Source organism: Carassius gibelio, chromosome B4, assembly GCF_023724105.1.
Source record: "Carassius gibelio isolate Cgi1373 ecotype wild population from Czech Republic chromosome B4, carGib1.2-hapl.c, whole genome shotgun sequence".
NCBI lineage: Eukaryota > Metazoa > Chordata > Actinopteri > Cypriniformes > Cyprinidae > Carassius > Carassius gibelio.
The window spans coordinates 24,057,403-24,071,009 of record NC_068399.1 but is presented as its reverse complement, the minus strand read 5'-3'; the positions used below and the strand labels follow the sequence as shown (position 1 = coordinate 24,071,009).

Sequence of the window (13,607 nt, the reverse complement as noted above, 5' to 3'; positions counted from 1 at the left end):
TAGTGTAATAATAGTGTATTTTATTTATTATTATCATTATTACTATTATTATTGTATGTTGTATTTATTTACTAGATTTTTGTGTGTGTGTGTGTGTGTGTTTTTTCTCAAATATAAAATTTTAATGCCAGAGAAAGAGAGCAGACAAGTGATACCATCAACTGGGTCAAACATCTCAGTTCTCTAAGTAAAACCACCCACGATCCTAAACGTAAAATTACTCAGAAAATGCCACAACTGCTTTACGACTTAATTCTCACATCATTATTTTCATCATACATGCATTACATTTGATTGGCAAGATGACTCTTCTTTACTCAGTTCATTCCTTCTTCCTGTGTGATCTGTTTTCACATCACTTTTAGGAGCTAAAGAAAGAGCTAGAGGGATTTTCTAACATTTCTCACTCACATCTTAACGGATGGATGTCATCCTTGGTAAGTTTCCCCCATACATCATTCAATGTTAAATCCGGTTGCCAGGCAACACAGAGAAAAACCAACATTCCCCCAAGAGCTTCCACACAGAACACATAATTGAATTGAAACACCTGAATTAAAATGCTTTATTCTATTACTGCTGTAGAGTAACTGAATCAATTAGCAGTTCGAGTTTCTCTGCTGCTGTTGATGCCAGACATCATAACAGCCTGGGAGAAGCAGAACAGAAACTATAACAAGAAGCAACATATCCGTCCAACTCACAGCTTCTCATGAATTTTTGGATTATCATGATGGATATCCCCGGCCCCGAATAGAAATGCTGTAAACGCAGACGCATTGATTTCTTTCAGGCTGACTCAGAGGAACAAGGCATATTGGGTTTTATTATTTATGTGTCATGTATTTTTAGTTTTTTTTTTTTTCCAAAGAAGTGTGCTTAATTGTGTTGAATGAATATGCACTTGTAGTGTACTTCACATGCATAATATAATATATACTGCATGATAAACTGTATAATATACAGCAATATTCATGAAATAAAAGGCCACTTAAAATTCTACACTACTAAAACTAGAACACTTTCGCTACTGTTTCTTTACTTTACATAAGCACACATTGTGAACTTTTTATTATTGTCGAATTAAACGTTTTACATTAAAGTACATCATAAATCATTGCGTCCTAATAATCTAAATTTAAAGTACATTTATTTTGATATGCTGACTACACGCTTAAGCACATGAAAAGTACTTGATTGTAATTTGAACTTTTTTGCAGTCTGTTATTTGATATTAAAAAAAGTTAATTATTTTGAATGCATGCATTGCAACTTCGTTGTTACAATGTGTGATCTCAAATATATTCAAAAGCATGACATGACACGTTTTAATATAGTTGACGAGTAGACTGTAACTTAGTTTATCATGCTTAAATGCTTGTTACATTCGACAGTACACTTTAATCATATTTAATAAAAGAAAATGGGAGTAATTATGAAGTTATGTTTAAACGTTTACTTTAAAGTGTTACATAAGCTAAAGTTCAAATTATAGAACAAAACTATAATATATTTTCATTTAAATGTAAGACAATTAAGTGTCTGGTAACATTACATTTAGTTTACACTTATAGTAATATTCTTTTAAAATAAATTATATCAATAATAAGAAACTCTCGAAAAGTGCTAAACTCTGAAATCAGGTGCAGTGTCCCAAATAGTCAATAATGAAGTTCTATGATCAGTGTTGACTTAGTTGAACCCACTGTCGTGAATATAAAACTTAACAGTGTGTCATTTGCTGCCATATTGTCAGTTTCCTTAAGACTGTATTTGCCTATATTTCTACAGACATGTTGTTTCTGTACATGGAGGGTCAGAATTAAAGAATGCAGCCTGAATATATTATTTAAGGAGGCTTTGGCGAGTGCTTTAAAAATGAATGCACATTGTGGTGGGCTGCTCTGTGCTGTCAGTCCGGGGGCATCAAGTCAATGGGGATGACACAGATCGGCTCTGAATGAACGCAGAGATCTTAGGGTCTACAGGGTGGCATTGATATGGACAGGCGGTCTTGTCATAGGTAATAAAATTATGGGTTATTCAATGAAATGGAAAGAAACATACAGATTTGACATATGTTACTGAAAATGTACATACCGGGTGTGCGGATCACTGTTTTTGCAGCCACATGTGTTTTTATGATCTTATTTTCATCATGTTGTTTCGGGAACATGATCGTATGGTGGTTGAGATTTGTGGTTATTCTGCAGGATCAATCAGCCTGCCTTTCCATCTCTCTCTCTCTCACACACACACACACACACACACACACTGCGGTTCTGTGGGTCAGCAGAAAGACATTTCAGGGGCAGTGACGAAAAAAAAGAGAGAAGTGCATGAAATGATGAACTGCGTCAGAAGGCTGTAGTCACGCAATCCAAAGCAGTAAGAGCAAAGTAACCTTGGCCTTCAGCAAACAGACAGGCCCACTGCGCTGACGGCCAAGGCTGTACTTAACTGACCGAATGAGCAGATTCATAATAGCATGGTGAAGTCACATGGGACACATGTAGCATTTTAAGCATTCAAGGGCAAGATATCTATTTATTAAAATGATGTATATCAGTTTATATACACCAAACTAACAGTTTTCAGCAATAAATGATCTCTTTAGTGGTGTTTGTAAAATGCTAATTATATTCAAGGTTTATTTTAAAGTATTTGGCATGAAAATAATGATTACTATTCATACAATATTGTATGAACAACAAAATAAGTGACAAAAACAGTAAGATAATACATAAAAACAAAAATATAAAAGATAATATTGTAACATTGGGATTATAAAACATTATTATGATCTTTTTTTTATACTGAGATTTCAATCCCATTTTTGTTGTTATGATTATTATACTAATGATATTTCTTTATTGGGGATAAGAATATTACAGACATGGAGGTAGGCAATTACTAGACTAAATAATAATAATAATAATAATAATAATAATAATAAATTGTTAATCTAGAATGAAAACTTTAAAATTAATAATAATAATAAATTGTTAATCTAGAATGAAAACTTTAAAATTAAACTTTTTTCAGTTAGTTTACTTTGATGTGCTATAATATTTAAAACTCAATTTAACAAAATTGGTTTTAGACAAAATAAAAACATTATATATATATATATATATATATATATATATATATATATGAAATTACAAAAATTTGCATACAAAATGACAACAGAAAATATAAAAATAATAACTAACTGGATAGCAACCTGGCGACTCCATAACACATTCTTTCAGCAGTTTAGGGAGATCAGATCACATCTTCTTGGTCAATCTGGTTTAGTGTTGGCACAGAGAGCAGCATATTTGCTAAGTCAAACTTAAAGTACTTTATCAGGAAACTGAGAAGGCATCATTTCATCCAAAACCCCCATAATTTATTAAGTAAATATGATACAGTTAACCTGCTTCCTGCTTTTCTGATATACAATTTGACATTTATGACCCTTCCACCTGGATAAACTCTTCCTGAGGGGTCGTAACACATTTAGAGAATAAACTTGGCAACATTTTCCAACCTATTTCAAGGCTAAAAGAAGGAGGGGGGATACGAGGGAAGGGAAGTGGTGGAGGAAATGAAATTCATTTAGTTGTCCGTCCCAAAGTCTTAAGTGTCTGAATCAATGCCCAGATAAAACAGCGTGTGGGGTGGAAACCTGGAAAATGGTCACGAAGACACTGCCAAGAGTCACCTTCTGCCAAAACAACACTTTGTGCTCTCATCAACAAAACAAAAACAGACAATATCAATTCTATCGCCTCACATGCAGACAACACCATAATAGAGACCTGTCTTTATTATTTTGTTATAATGGCCACCTAGTCATGAAATATAAAGCAAAAGAGGAGAAACAGCAGAGTTCAAATCGAAATATCACACACTTTCAGCATTTGCCAAAAATCAGGGTACATTACTCCAGCGTGTCCGACATGTAATGACTTGTTTGATGTATTTTTAATAGGCGTAATCAGGTTGTTTTGGGTTTGACTTTTGCTGGGGAGAATACATATTTAAAATCAGATGAATGAAAAGTGGAAAAGCATTAGGGATGATTTTAAAGGAATAGTTCATCTAGAAATGAAGATTTGCTGAAAATGTACTTCTCCACGATGAAGATGAGTTTGTTTCTTCATCAGAACATATTTGGAGAAATTTAGCATCATATCACTTGCAAGTAAATGGGTGCCGTCAGAATGAGAGTCCAAAGAGCTGATAAAAACATCTAAATAATCCACAAGTAATCCACACCACATCAGCCCATGAGTTAATATATCAGCAAATGAAAAGCTGTGCTTGTAAGAAAAAATCCATCATGAAGGTTTTTCAACTTTAAACTGTTGATTCTGGCCAAAATATGCATGGCTCCATAAAAAACTCCACCCCATCTCATATCAAAATCCACAGACTGTTTTTTTTTTTTAAACTGTGCTTGATCTGTGGATATTTCTCTTCTAATTCAGACAAGAATATATGTCACTGGAGAAAGCAGTATTATGGATAGAGGACTCATATTTCAGCTGGAAGTAATGGTTTGAACATAAAAAAACATCTCAATGATAGATTTGTTTCTTAGAAACATGCAGCTTTTCACTTCACAAGACTTTAATTGATAGACGGAAGTAGTGTGTATTACTTGTGGATGTTTGGACTCTCATTCTAACGGCACCCATTCACTGCAGAGGATCCCCTGGTGAGCAAATGATTGAATGCTACATGTATGGGAAATCTGTTTCCATAAGAAACTCATCTTCATCTGGGATAGCCTGAATAAAAGTTCAGCAAATTAAAATTCTGGATGAACAATTCCTTTAATGACGGCCCAATATAGAAATATTTTGTTTAAAATAATGTAAAATAGTCACATAGCCCTCACAATGTTTTCAGATAAAACAACAAACTTGCTTTTAGGGGGGTTGTTTTTAATAAACATAAACATATTGTTTACATCATGACTTTAATGAAACAGCACAAGCATCCAGTAAAGTGTTAAAGTCTTTCAACACTTTGATATAAGATCATAACCTTTATTTGATTAAGGTCTAAAAGCATGAAAGTCAAATACATATGTTTTCAGCTCATTTTCAACCCCTGACCTGTGCGGATCTGTGAGACATTTACTCACCACTGAATTGGCACACAGCTCATGCAATCTGTTATTTCCTTCCACCTCATGCTCATCGTGTATTTAGGGAAGCTCTGGACGTTGCCAATATCATCTGTGAATGTGAAATCTTAAATACATTTAAGAATTCAAAGCAAAAGAAAATACATTTATTAAAGAGAATATAACTAATTTGTAGTATAATATATGTAATAACTGTTGCTTTTAAAGCAGAGGAAAATCCATTAAGAACCTCTTTTCTGTTTAAATATAGTATGAACTAAGAGTATTTGCATAGTATATTACCGCAGACAGTCAACCCGCTGAGATGCCTTCAAGAACACCTGACTACAAAATTATTTTAATGAATTTAAAAAAGCACTACAAAACATCAAATAAACCAACTGCTTGTTGAATTTCTGGGCCATCTTTTGATTTCTAGCAGTAGTGGGTTAGGCAGTGACCCCCTGCGAAGCCCCTCAGGGTGTCTAATCAATTATTCAACAGACTTTACATACTGTATGGGATGAATAGCCTATATATATTTAAACCCAGCACCCATTCATAACCAGTCTTTTTTCAGTGCTTTCATATAGCACTGAGCTGGCATTGCTCTCTATTGGAGAAATGCCACAACAAGCACAAAAAGGAAGCGTTCACTCAGGCAAAACTAATTCACCCACGTAAACTTATACAAGACTCATTCAGGTGAAGAGATGCCCAGAAAAGGCTTTCTTGATTTTATATCCACATCATATTGCACAACCTGTTGAGAACAGCATGAAATATGAAATCTTATTCCCAGGAATTCTAAAGGTCATCCAAAGCAACAGCGATATTCTCCTTTGGCCGCTTTTTCAAATAATCCACAGATCAGATGGAAAAACAGAAAACACAGAAAACCCATATGATGTATTATGTTGTTACCAACACGGCACTGAATTAATTTGGGAAACAATAGAGGGATAAAATGCAATGCCGTGGGATACATTCCACGAAGTGCTTCAACCTAAATTTGATTTGACTGATCTAGAATCATCAAAAGAATCCCTTCATGCATTATGCAACAATGTCAGTTTACTCTGAACTTGGCAGGTCCTTGATTTTATAACGAGCATCTATTTTGAAAGAGCTCCCTCTAGTGGTATCATTTATTTGGTCCTGTTCAGATTTAGTTGTGACTTGCAGGCAGATTTTGTTATTTAGTAGTGCATGCATCAAAGTGTATCAAGGTGGCAGCTTTTGTTTGGGCACGCAAACAAAAACACTTGCTTTACTAACAGTAATGCTTTACTGATATTAAACTCATTTCTTATTTAAAAATATTTCAAATATTTTGCACCACTGGTGCAATTCCCCTCAGAATTATGTTAACAAGGGCTTATAGGCACGTGCAGAACACATGTGCAGCCAGCTGGTCAAAGTGTCAGCATTGCCCTGAGTTCACCTGTTGGACTGATAACAGCATGTGCAACAAAACAGCACAGTGCTGCACTTATATCATGTGTTGCACGTGGTTAAAGAACTTGCACTTCTTTCATCCAGCAGCATTCATTTTCATCATGATTTTTATGCCATAGACTTTACAGAAATGTTATACAAAGGTGTTTCTTCAACTATGTGCATTTTTGGTCCTGTGCACATAGAAAATTAACTTTTAAACACACTCTAAAAGTGTTTTTACACAGCTGAGTTAAGGCCTGCTCAAAATCTAGTGTAAACACTAAATGCTTCTTAAAAGCCAGAGTTAATTAATACGCCTGTTCTGACCCACTTCAGCCACTAGCATCAATGTAGCTGCTGTGTAAATGCATTTATACCATCTTTGAACAGCATTAACCAGTCTGTGTAAAGACACCTAAATGCCAATTCAGAATCGCTTCTGTGCCACCTTTGCAGTGTAAATTTAAGATAAGTTAATCACCACGATTAAATCAATGGTTTATTTCTGATTTGTCTATTAAAAACTAACAATAGTCTATACATATGCATTAAAGAGGATGTTTCATTCATGTTTGAAAGGTAACAACTAATAAATTAACCACATTTTTGAATTATTACAAAGAAATTATGAAGTTTCAAGTTCAAAGACAGTTTCAGTGTTATCCTCATAGACATTTTAAGTTTAAGTTTAAGAAACACATGATTATGTGTGTGTGTGTGTGTGTGTGTGTGTGTGTGTGTGTGTGTGTGTGTGTGTGTATACACTGTAATATGTGTGTAAATGTGGAACCCGCATGAGGACGTGACCGTAAAAACCAATACAAACCTGGCGGAAGTCTGTCATATGAGATGACGTCTGCCCATCGTTGAACGTGATTGGTCCTACTGTATCCAGGTCCACGTGAGGTAACGCCTTTTTAAGCACGTCATCATCGGTCGTATAAAAGCGCTTCGTGTTGACGCAGCCCTTGTCTGAGAGGGAAAATGTATCGCACGCGCTCAAAGTCTAACACCGGAATCGCTTTTAATACTTTCCTTTTCACTGTGCCACTGGAATATACTGAACTTAAAAGACATTATAGTAAAAACTGGTCGTGTATTGGTTGATTTTAGGGGCGGCACTACTAATTTAAGCAAAATGCCACGGACCAAGAAAAGGAGCGGCAGAGGTAAGTAGGATGGAGTCTAGAAATGACCGGTTGTTTTTTTGCGGCCTGATGCGAGATTTGGATTCTGTGACTTGTAGTTCTTTACACGCATACCGCATTTATGAAATTGGAAGAAAAGAACTACAATTCCCATTACTACGTGACCCGCTTTGGTTGACAGCCAGGAGTGTCTTTCTTTTGACAAACAAAAGAATAATACATCATGTGAACCATGGAAAGTAGAAAATGTACGTTGTCGTTTCTAAATGTGGTGTTTGTTTTTAAGGTAACGTTAATGTTATTTAGTTTTAAATATCATGGTCCATTATGAACCGTTGGTAAGATTAATTAAATTGATCAAATGACGAAAGATTAACTTAGAACAAACTGATAAAATTGCAGAGATTGAAAGTTAACGTTAGTATAGTATAATTAATAACAAAACAACAATCATGTTGGATCATTTAGGTCGGAAATATGATGACTTAAAATTAATAAACGAATTATTGTATATTATATACGATCTACTGTACATGAGATGTCTCAAAAGGAAGCTGCTATATTATTTTATGTAAACCTTCAGCTGTTAATATGTGTTTAAGGTTACTTCAGGCCACGCGCTCAACACTAGCCTGCTTTTGTAACACACAGGCCTGTTTGGGACCAAATCCATCATACAAAGAACGATCCAGGAACACGAAGTCCAAATGTTTTCTGCTGTAGACGTGTATAAATCAGTCTGTAGTGTGTTATTAAATGTTCTCGGCCCATCTGCTCGCTGGATTTGCACAGGCCTCTGAAGAGAAGAGACTGCTTGTACTGGCAGCCTGCTGTAGTCCTTGACACGTCCCACATGTTGGTTTATCTTCATCTCTGCTGTACTGTTCTATATCTAGATGTATTTACTTTTGTCTGAGAAATCCCACACAGTGGTTGTTTTGTTTGCATAAGTTGTATAGTAGTCACTCCGTCCTCTGACCTTCCCAAACAGTAGGAGACACTTTGTACCTTTTGCAGTTGTTTGGGCTGATGACGCATTGCTGAATCTAATGCATGCACTCATACATGCATAATGATCCTATAAGGTCAAAGTTATGCCAACCCGTGTTTTATGACCATCTGAAATTAGTTGTGAAATGCGGTTCTCCATGTGTCATTACAGGGTTGGTCACAGTTTAAGGATAAATAAAGTGAGATCACTTCTTTGTTCAATGAAAGGTCATTGAAAGTAGTACACTATTAAAATTGAGTCAGTAAGTGTTTTTTTTTTTTTTTTTTTTAAGTTTCAGCAAGGATTCATTAAATTGATCAGACGTGACCGTAAAGACCTTTATAATTAGGTAAATAATGATGTTTCGGTTTCTGCAGGGGGACAACAGGGGAATGTCCAGCCGTTCAGTGATGAAGATGCATCTATTGAGACCCTCAGTCACTGCAGCAGCCTCAGTGAAGGAACCAGTGCAGCAGAGGAAGGTGGGGATTTATGGTCTCATTTGTATATTACAATACAATGCAACCCAAAAGCATGGATAAGCTCTTGTGTAGAGCTTAAACTAAGAAGAAAGCAACATTTGACTAGCTCTCATCCTGTTTGACAGCTGGTGAAGCTGAAGAAATGGCTCAAGAGGACTTCCAGTACAAACTGAAGGTGTACATCGACAGCACCGTGGATAAGAGGTTTGTGTTCATTTCGGATTTCTGACGTTAACTGTGCTTGATTTTTTTTTTTTTTGAATAATCCATTTCTGCTAAAACCTCAAGCCTGCAGTAGTCTGAACGGAGTAATTATGTTCCCTTTCTAGTGCCAAGACCAGACAAGGTGCCCTTGATGGACTAAAGACTGCCATGGCAACCAAAATCCTCTACGAATTCATTTGTGAGAGAAGGATGACCATCACAGACAGCATTGAGCGCTGCTTGAAGAAAGGTTGGCTTAATTTGTGATTTCGAATAGTTGGAAATAAACTCTTTTCTCTAGATGTTGCCATGGCTTCAGTGCAGAAAGTTAAGTTGGTTGTTTGCATTTGCAAACCAGGTAAAGGAGTGGAGCAGTGTGCCGCAGCCTCGTTGGCGTGTCTCTTGTGCATCCAGCTGGGGTCTGGGATTGAGAGCGAAGAGGTTTTTAAGACCCTTAAACCCGTATTTAAGACCATCCTCAACGATGGAGCAGCTAACATTCAAGCCAGACAAGCTGTAAGCAGTCGTGCTCCTCTACTGCGCCTTAAAGAATTAAAATGAATTCACAATCCAGCAGATCGTAACAATCTGTTGATCTTGACTCTTTCTAGTGTGCAACAAGTCTAGGCCTTTGCACTCTTGTAGCAGAAGATGATATCATGGTAAGTGTGGCAATGATTGCTTTAGTATGGTCTTGTACTTACAAGTGGAAGTCAGTCTTAAAGGGATATTTTACTAACAATCCAAAGAGAGAAATTCAATGACACTTTTAATGTAATTACAAACCCATCTGCTGTGAAATTCTTTACTGTGGACCATAAAGATTTTATATGCAGCTTTTTAAAACTGCTGTTTTATAGCTTTCGAACTTGTTACTTGCCATGAAAATGCCTGGATTCCGTCATGGCATTAAAACACCAACCAACCATCATGGAAATCATCAGCTTGAAAACAGATCATTGAATCGGCGAGCTAAACTAGGTCATCTGAGAACCACGTCACTCCTGAACCGTTCAGTATTTAGGGCCAGTACTTTCCACTGAACTGGTTCTCAAATCTGATTGACTGATTCATTTGGAAATCTGGCTCATCTGGTTCAAGAGTGGTTTAATGATAAAGGCAAAGTGGTTCCCAAGTGAACCGTAAACATGTGTTGAGCAGTTTTCCTTCTACTTAGACATGTTGATGCCTCGAAGGCTTTCAGGATTGATGTTTTTGTCACCTCCAGGATGTGTATGCCACTATGGAGTCTTTTGAGAGCCTCTTCACTCATTCGTACGTCCGAGAAGATGGAAGCAGACCTTCTGTGAATCCTCAAACCACACAGCTCCACACAAACGCTCTCCTGTCCTGGGCCCTGCTGCTTACCATCTGCACTGGCAGCCACATCAGAGCCATTGCGCAAAAGTAAGTGTAAGGAAACGGTTTTTAGATGTTAGATCCTTGATGGAACTCTCAAACCAATCCTGAAGGAGATGTTGGGACCTACAAACTGCTATACAACAATTTTTTCCAGGTTTATTCTGAGCTAATTTGACTGTTTTCAGACATCTGTCTAAACTTCCACGTCTGCTGGAGAATGAGGATGTCAACATGAGGATTGCTGCCGGCGAGACAATCTCCCTCCTGTTTGAGCTCATCAGAGATGTTGACCCTGTAAGTCATGTGTATTTATGATGGTCAAATTATATACGACTCTTTATTCATATGGAAATATAATTGATTAAATCATGTAATAAATAAAATGTACATTTAAATAACTTATTTTTTATTTAATATTGCATTTAATAAAAAATTAAATTGAGTATTTTAAGTCAATTTATTTGAAATTATCAAATAAGTAAAATTGAATTATTGTATTTAATAAAATGTTTAAATATTTAATAATATTTATGAAATTTTATTTTAAACTTGTTTCATTAATGTATTGAAAGTTATAAAATGTATTGAATTACAAAATATTATAAATTGTTTAAAAATAAAAAAGTGATGTTTATTTAAATTAATATTAATTGTTTAATATGTATTCCTAATAAAATTAATTTAATGCATCTAACTTTAAATAAAATTGTTGTATTCTAATATAACGTGTTGTTGTCTAATATAATGTGACCTGTACCTTTACAGGAGTTTGATTATGATGGCTTGGAGCCGTTGTGTGAGAAGCTGAACGCTTTAGCCACTGACTGCAACAAACACCGAGCAAAGACCGATAAGAGGAAGCAAAGGTCTGTCTTCAGAGATGTCCTCAAGGCCGTAGAGGTGAGATAGGAAGTGAACAGTTGTCATAGTTGACAGACTCCTGGGTGCTGCAGCTCAGATGCTCAGACTCTGACTTCTCTTCTGTGTCTGGAACAGGAAGGGGATTTTCAGAGCGAGACAATCCGCTTCGGCACAGAGCGAATGGTCATTGACAGCTGGGTGAGGAAGAGGACTTATGATGCCTTCACAGAGTTTGTTGGCTCTGGGATGAACTACCATCTCCAGGTAAAGCCCTCGGATATTGTGAATAAATCCAAAAATGGGATCTTTGAAGTGTTTATTAAAATACATTTTTTTTTTTTTACCACAGGCGAACGAGTTCATCAGGGACGTGTTTGAACTGGGACCACCGATGTTTATCGATTCTGCAGCTCTGAAAGCCATGAAGAGCTCCAGACTGGAGAGGGTAGGAAAGCTGTGTTTTTTTTTTGTTTTTGTTTTTTTTTTGCTGCATGATATTCCTGAAATTATAGGTTTTCGATTGTGTAATTATATCCTTTTGTTCTTTCAGCACCTCTACAATGCAGCTGCATTTAAAGCTCGAACCAAGGCCAGGAACAAGTTTCGGGACAAAAGGGTGGATGTTGGGGAGTTTTAAAAAAAGTTCGTTTTACAAAAGCACATTTCTTTCATCTTGCATTCTTTGCATTCCTAACGTGGTCTCTTTATACATCTATGTAAAATTATAATATTTCCTTATTTCTGTTAGGGTCTAATTGGTTTATATGTAAGTGGTGTTGGGTTCGCTAACATCAGATCATGTTTTCTGTTGTTTGTGTTGTTGTTGTAGGTCCTGTAATGTATTTTCTGTAAGTTAATGTCAGTTGAATGGGCTGTACTGTAGTGACAAGGCTGTACATTTACAAAATAATACAAAAAGATTAATAAAATTAGATTAAGTTGTTGTCCCCTATTCTAAAGTCCTGGTCTGTTTTCTTCAGTTTCTGTCATAATTATGGATGACTCATTTTAATAAGACGAGAGGCCATGAACTCCCTCAAAGAAATGGCCAAATTGGACGTCCTGAACCTCCTCTGCACTTCATGGAATCCGCTCGCTTGTTTGCTTTATTCACAGTTGCCATGGAGACCGATTCACGGAAGCTGAAATGGCTATTTGATGTTTTGTAACTGCACCATATAACATGTAGACATGGTCATGAGGACACCGTGTACCTCACAAACACTCACTCCCATGGTTATGATAAATAAGTGACTCTTATAGATCATATGCTATTCCAAGCATGCCTTACTGTTTCATTGCATTATGGGTAAGGCTCTCATATTTTTGTGTATGGCTGTAATAACTTCCATTAGAAGGCAATTGAATATGTGACAAAAAGTGGCCTAATGTTCACATTATGGTAACAATTTTGTTAAACCGTCAAAATAGTTTAAGAGAGTGGCATTTAAAAAAAAAAAAAAGATTGCTCTTCATTTTTAATCCAATTTTGTGTACTTATCTGAAAATGGAAGTCAGTGCGAGCACAATGCATTGTGGGATACTGTATTTAATTAGCAAGTTTGTAAGAAGTTGCGTGGTTGCAAATTCACATTGCTAAATATCTTGCATACAACAAATAGTAAAAGTAGTATGCTAATAGTAAAACAGCATGCTATTCTGTACTGTACAATGTTTTATTTTTCACACACACAAAGTTCAAGTCACATGAATGAATGCACATTTGAGGAAATATGCTTTATTTCATATATATACATGCATATATATATATATACACACACACATATTTTGTACTTTAACAAATGTCATTGTGAAAACTATTCAGTAGAATATTACAATTATGATACATTTAATAATGGTTGGATTGGTAATTTTCATCATATCCACCTCAGTTAAGCAGGGTCATGGCATCCATGTCAGCAAAAAAGATGTGCATCTCGTTCAGTAAGCATACAGCAGCTGGTGGAGAAGAGCTCTGTAACGTTTCATATATCAGA

The 13,607-nt window shown here is 36.0% G+C and overlaps 1 protein-coding gene across 2 annotated transcripts; it reads left to right on the top strand.

Moving 5' to 3' along the window:
- The first annotated feature begins 7,537 nt into the window (after positions 1–7,537).
- Positions 7,538–12,562, top strand: LOC127956817 (interferon-related developmental regulator 1-like). 2 transcript variants are annotated; one of them, XM_052555034.1, is made up of 12 exons: positions 7,538–7,731; positions 9,079–9,183; positions 9,309–9,387; positions 9,513–9,637; positions 9,746–9,903; positions 9,999–10,049; positions 10,616–10,794; positions 10,935–11,043; positions 11,515–11,649; positions 11,746–11,874; positions 11,960–12,055; positions 12,161–12,562. In XM_052555034.1, exons 1-12 carry the CDS (start codon positions 7,701–7,703, stop codon positions 12,245–12,247), a joined length of 1,284 nt encoding a protein of 427 aa, XP_052410994.1. In that variant the 5' UTR covers positions 7,538–7,700; the 3' UTR covers positions 12,248–12,562. The 2 variants fall into 2 exon arrangements, with proteins under 2 accessions (XP_052410994.1, XP_052410995.1); XM_052555035.1 differs by lacking the exon at positions 7,538–7,731 and adding an exon at positions 7,800–7,958.
- Positions 12,563–13,607: the final 1,045 nt, after the last annotated feature.

Bases quoted from the DNA above. Each gene is read 5' to 3' on its own strand.
- LOC127956817 (XM_052555034.1), top strand. From the start codon at position 7,701: ATGCCACGGACCAAGAAAAGGAGCGGCAGAG. The intron at 9,638-9,745 runs GTTGGCTTAATT...TTTGCAAACCAG, and splicing joins TGAGCGCTGCTTGAAGAAAG to GTAAAGGAGTGGAGCAGTGT. The intron at 11,044-11,514 runs GTAAGTCATGTG...GTACCTTTACAG, and splicing joins TCATCAGAGATGTTGACCCT to GAGTTTGATTATGATGGCTT.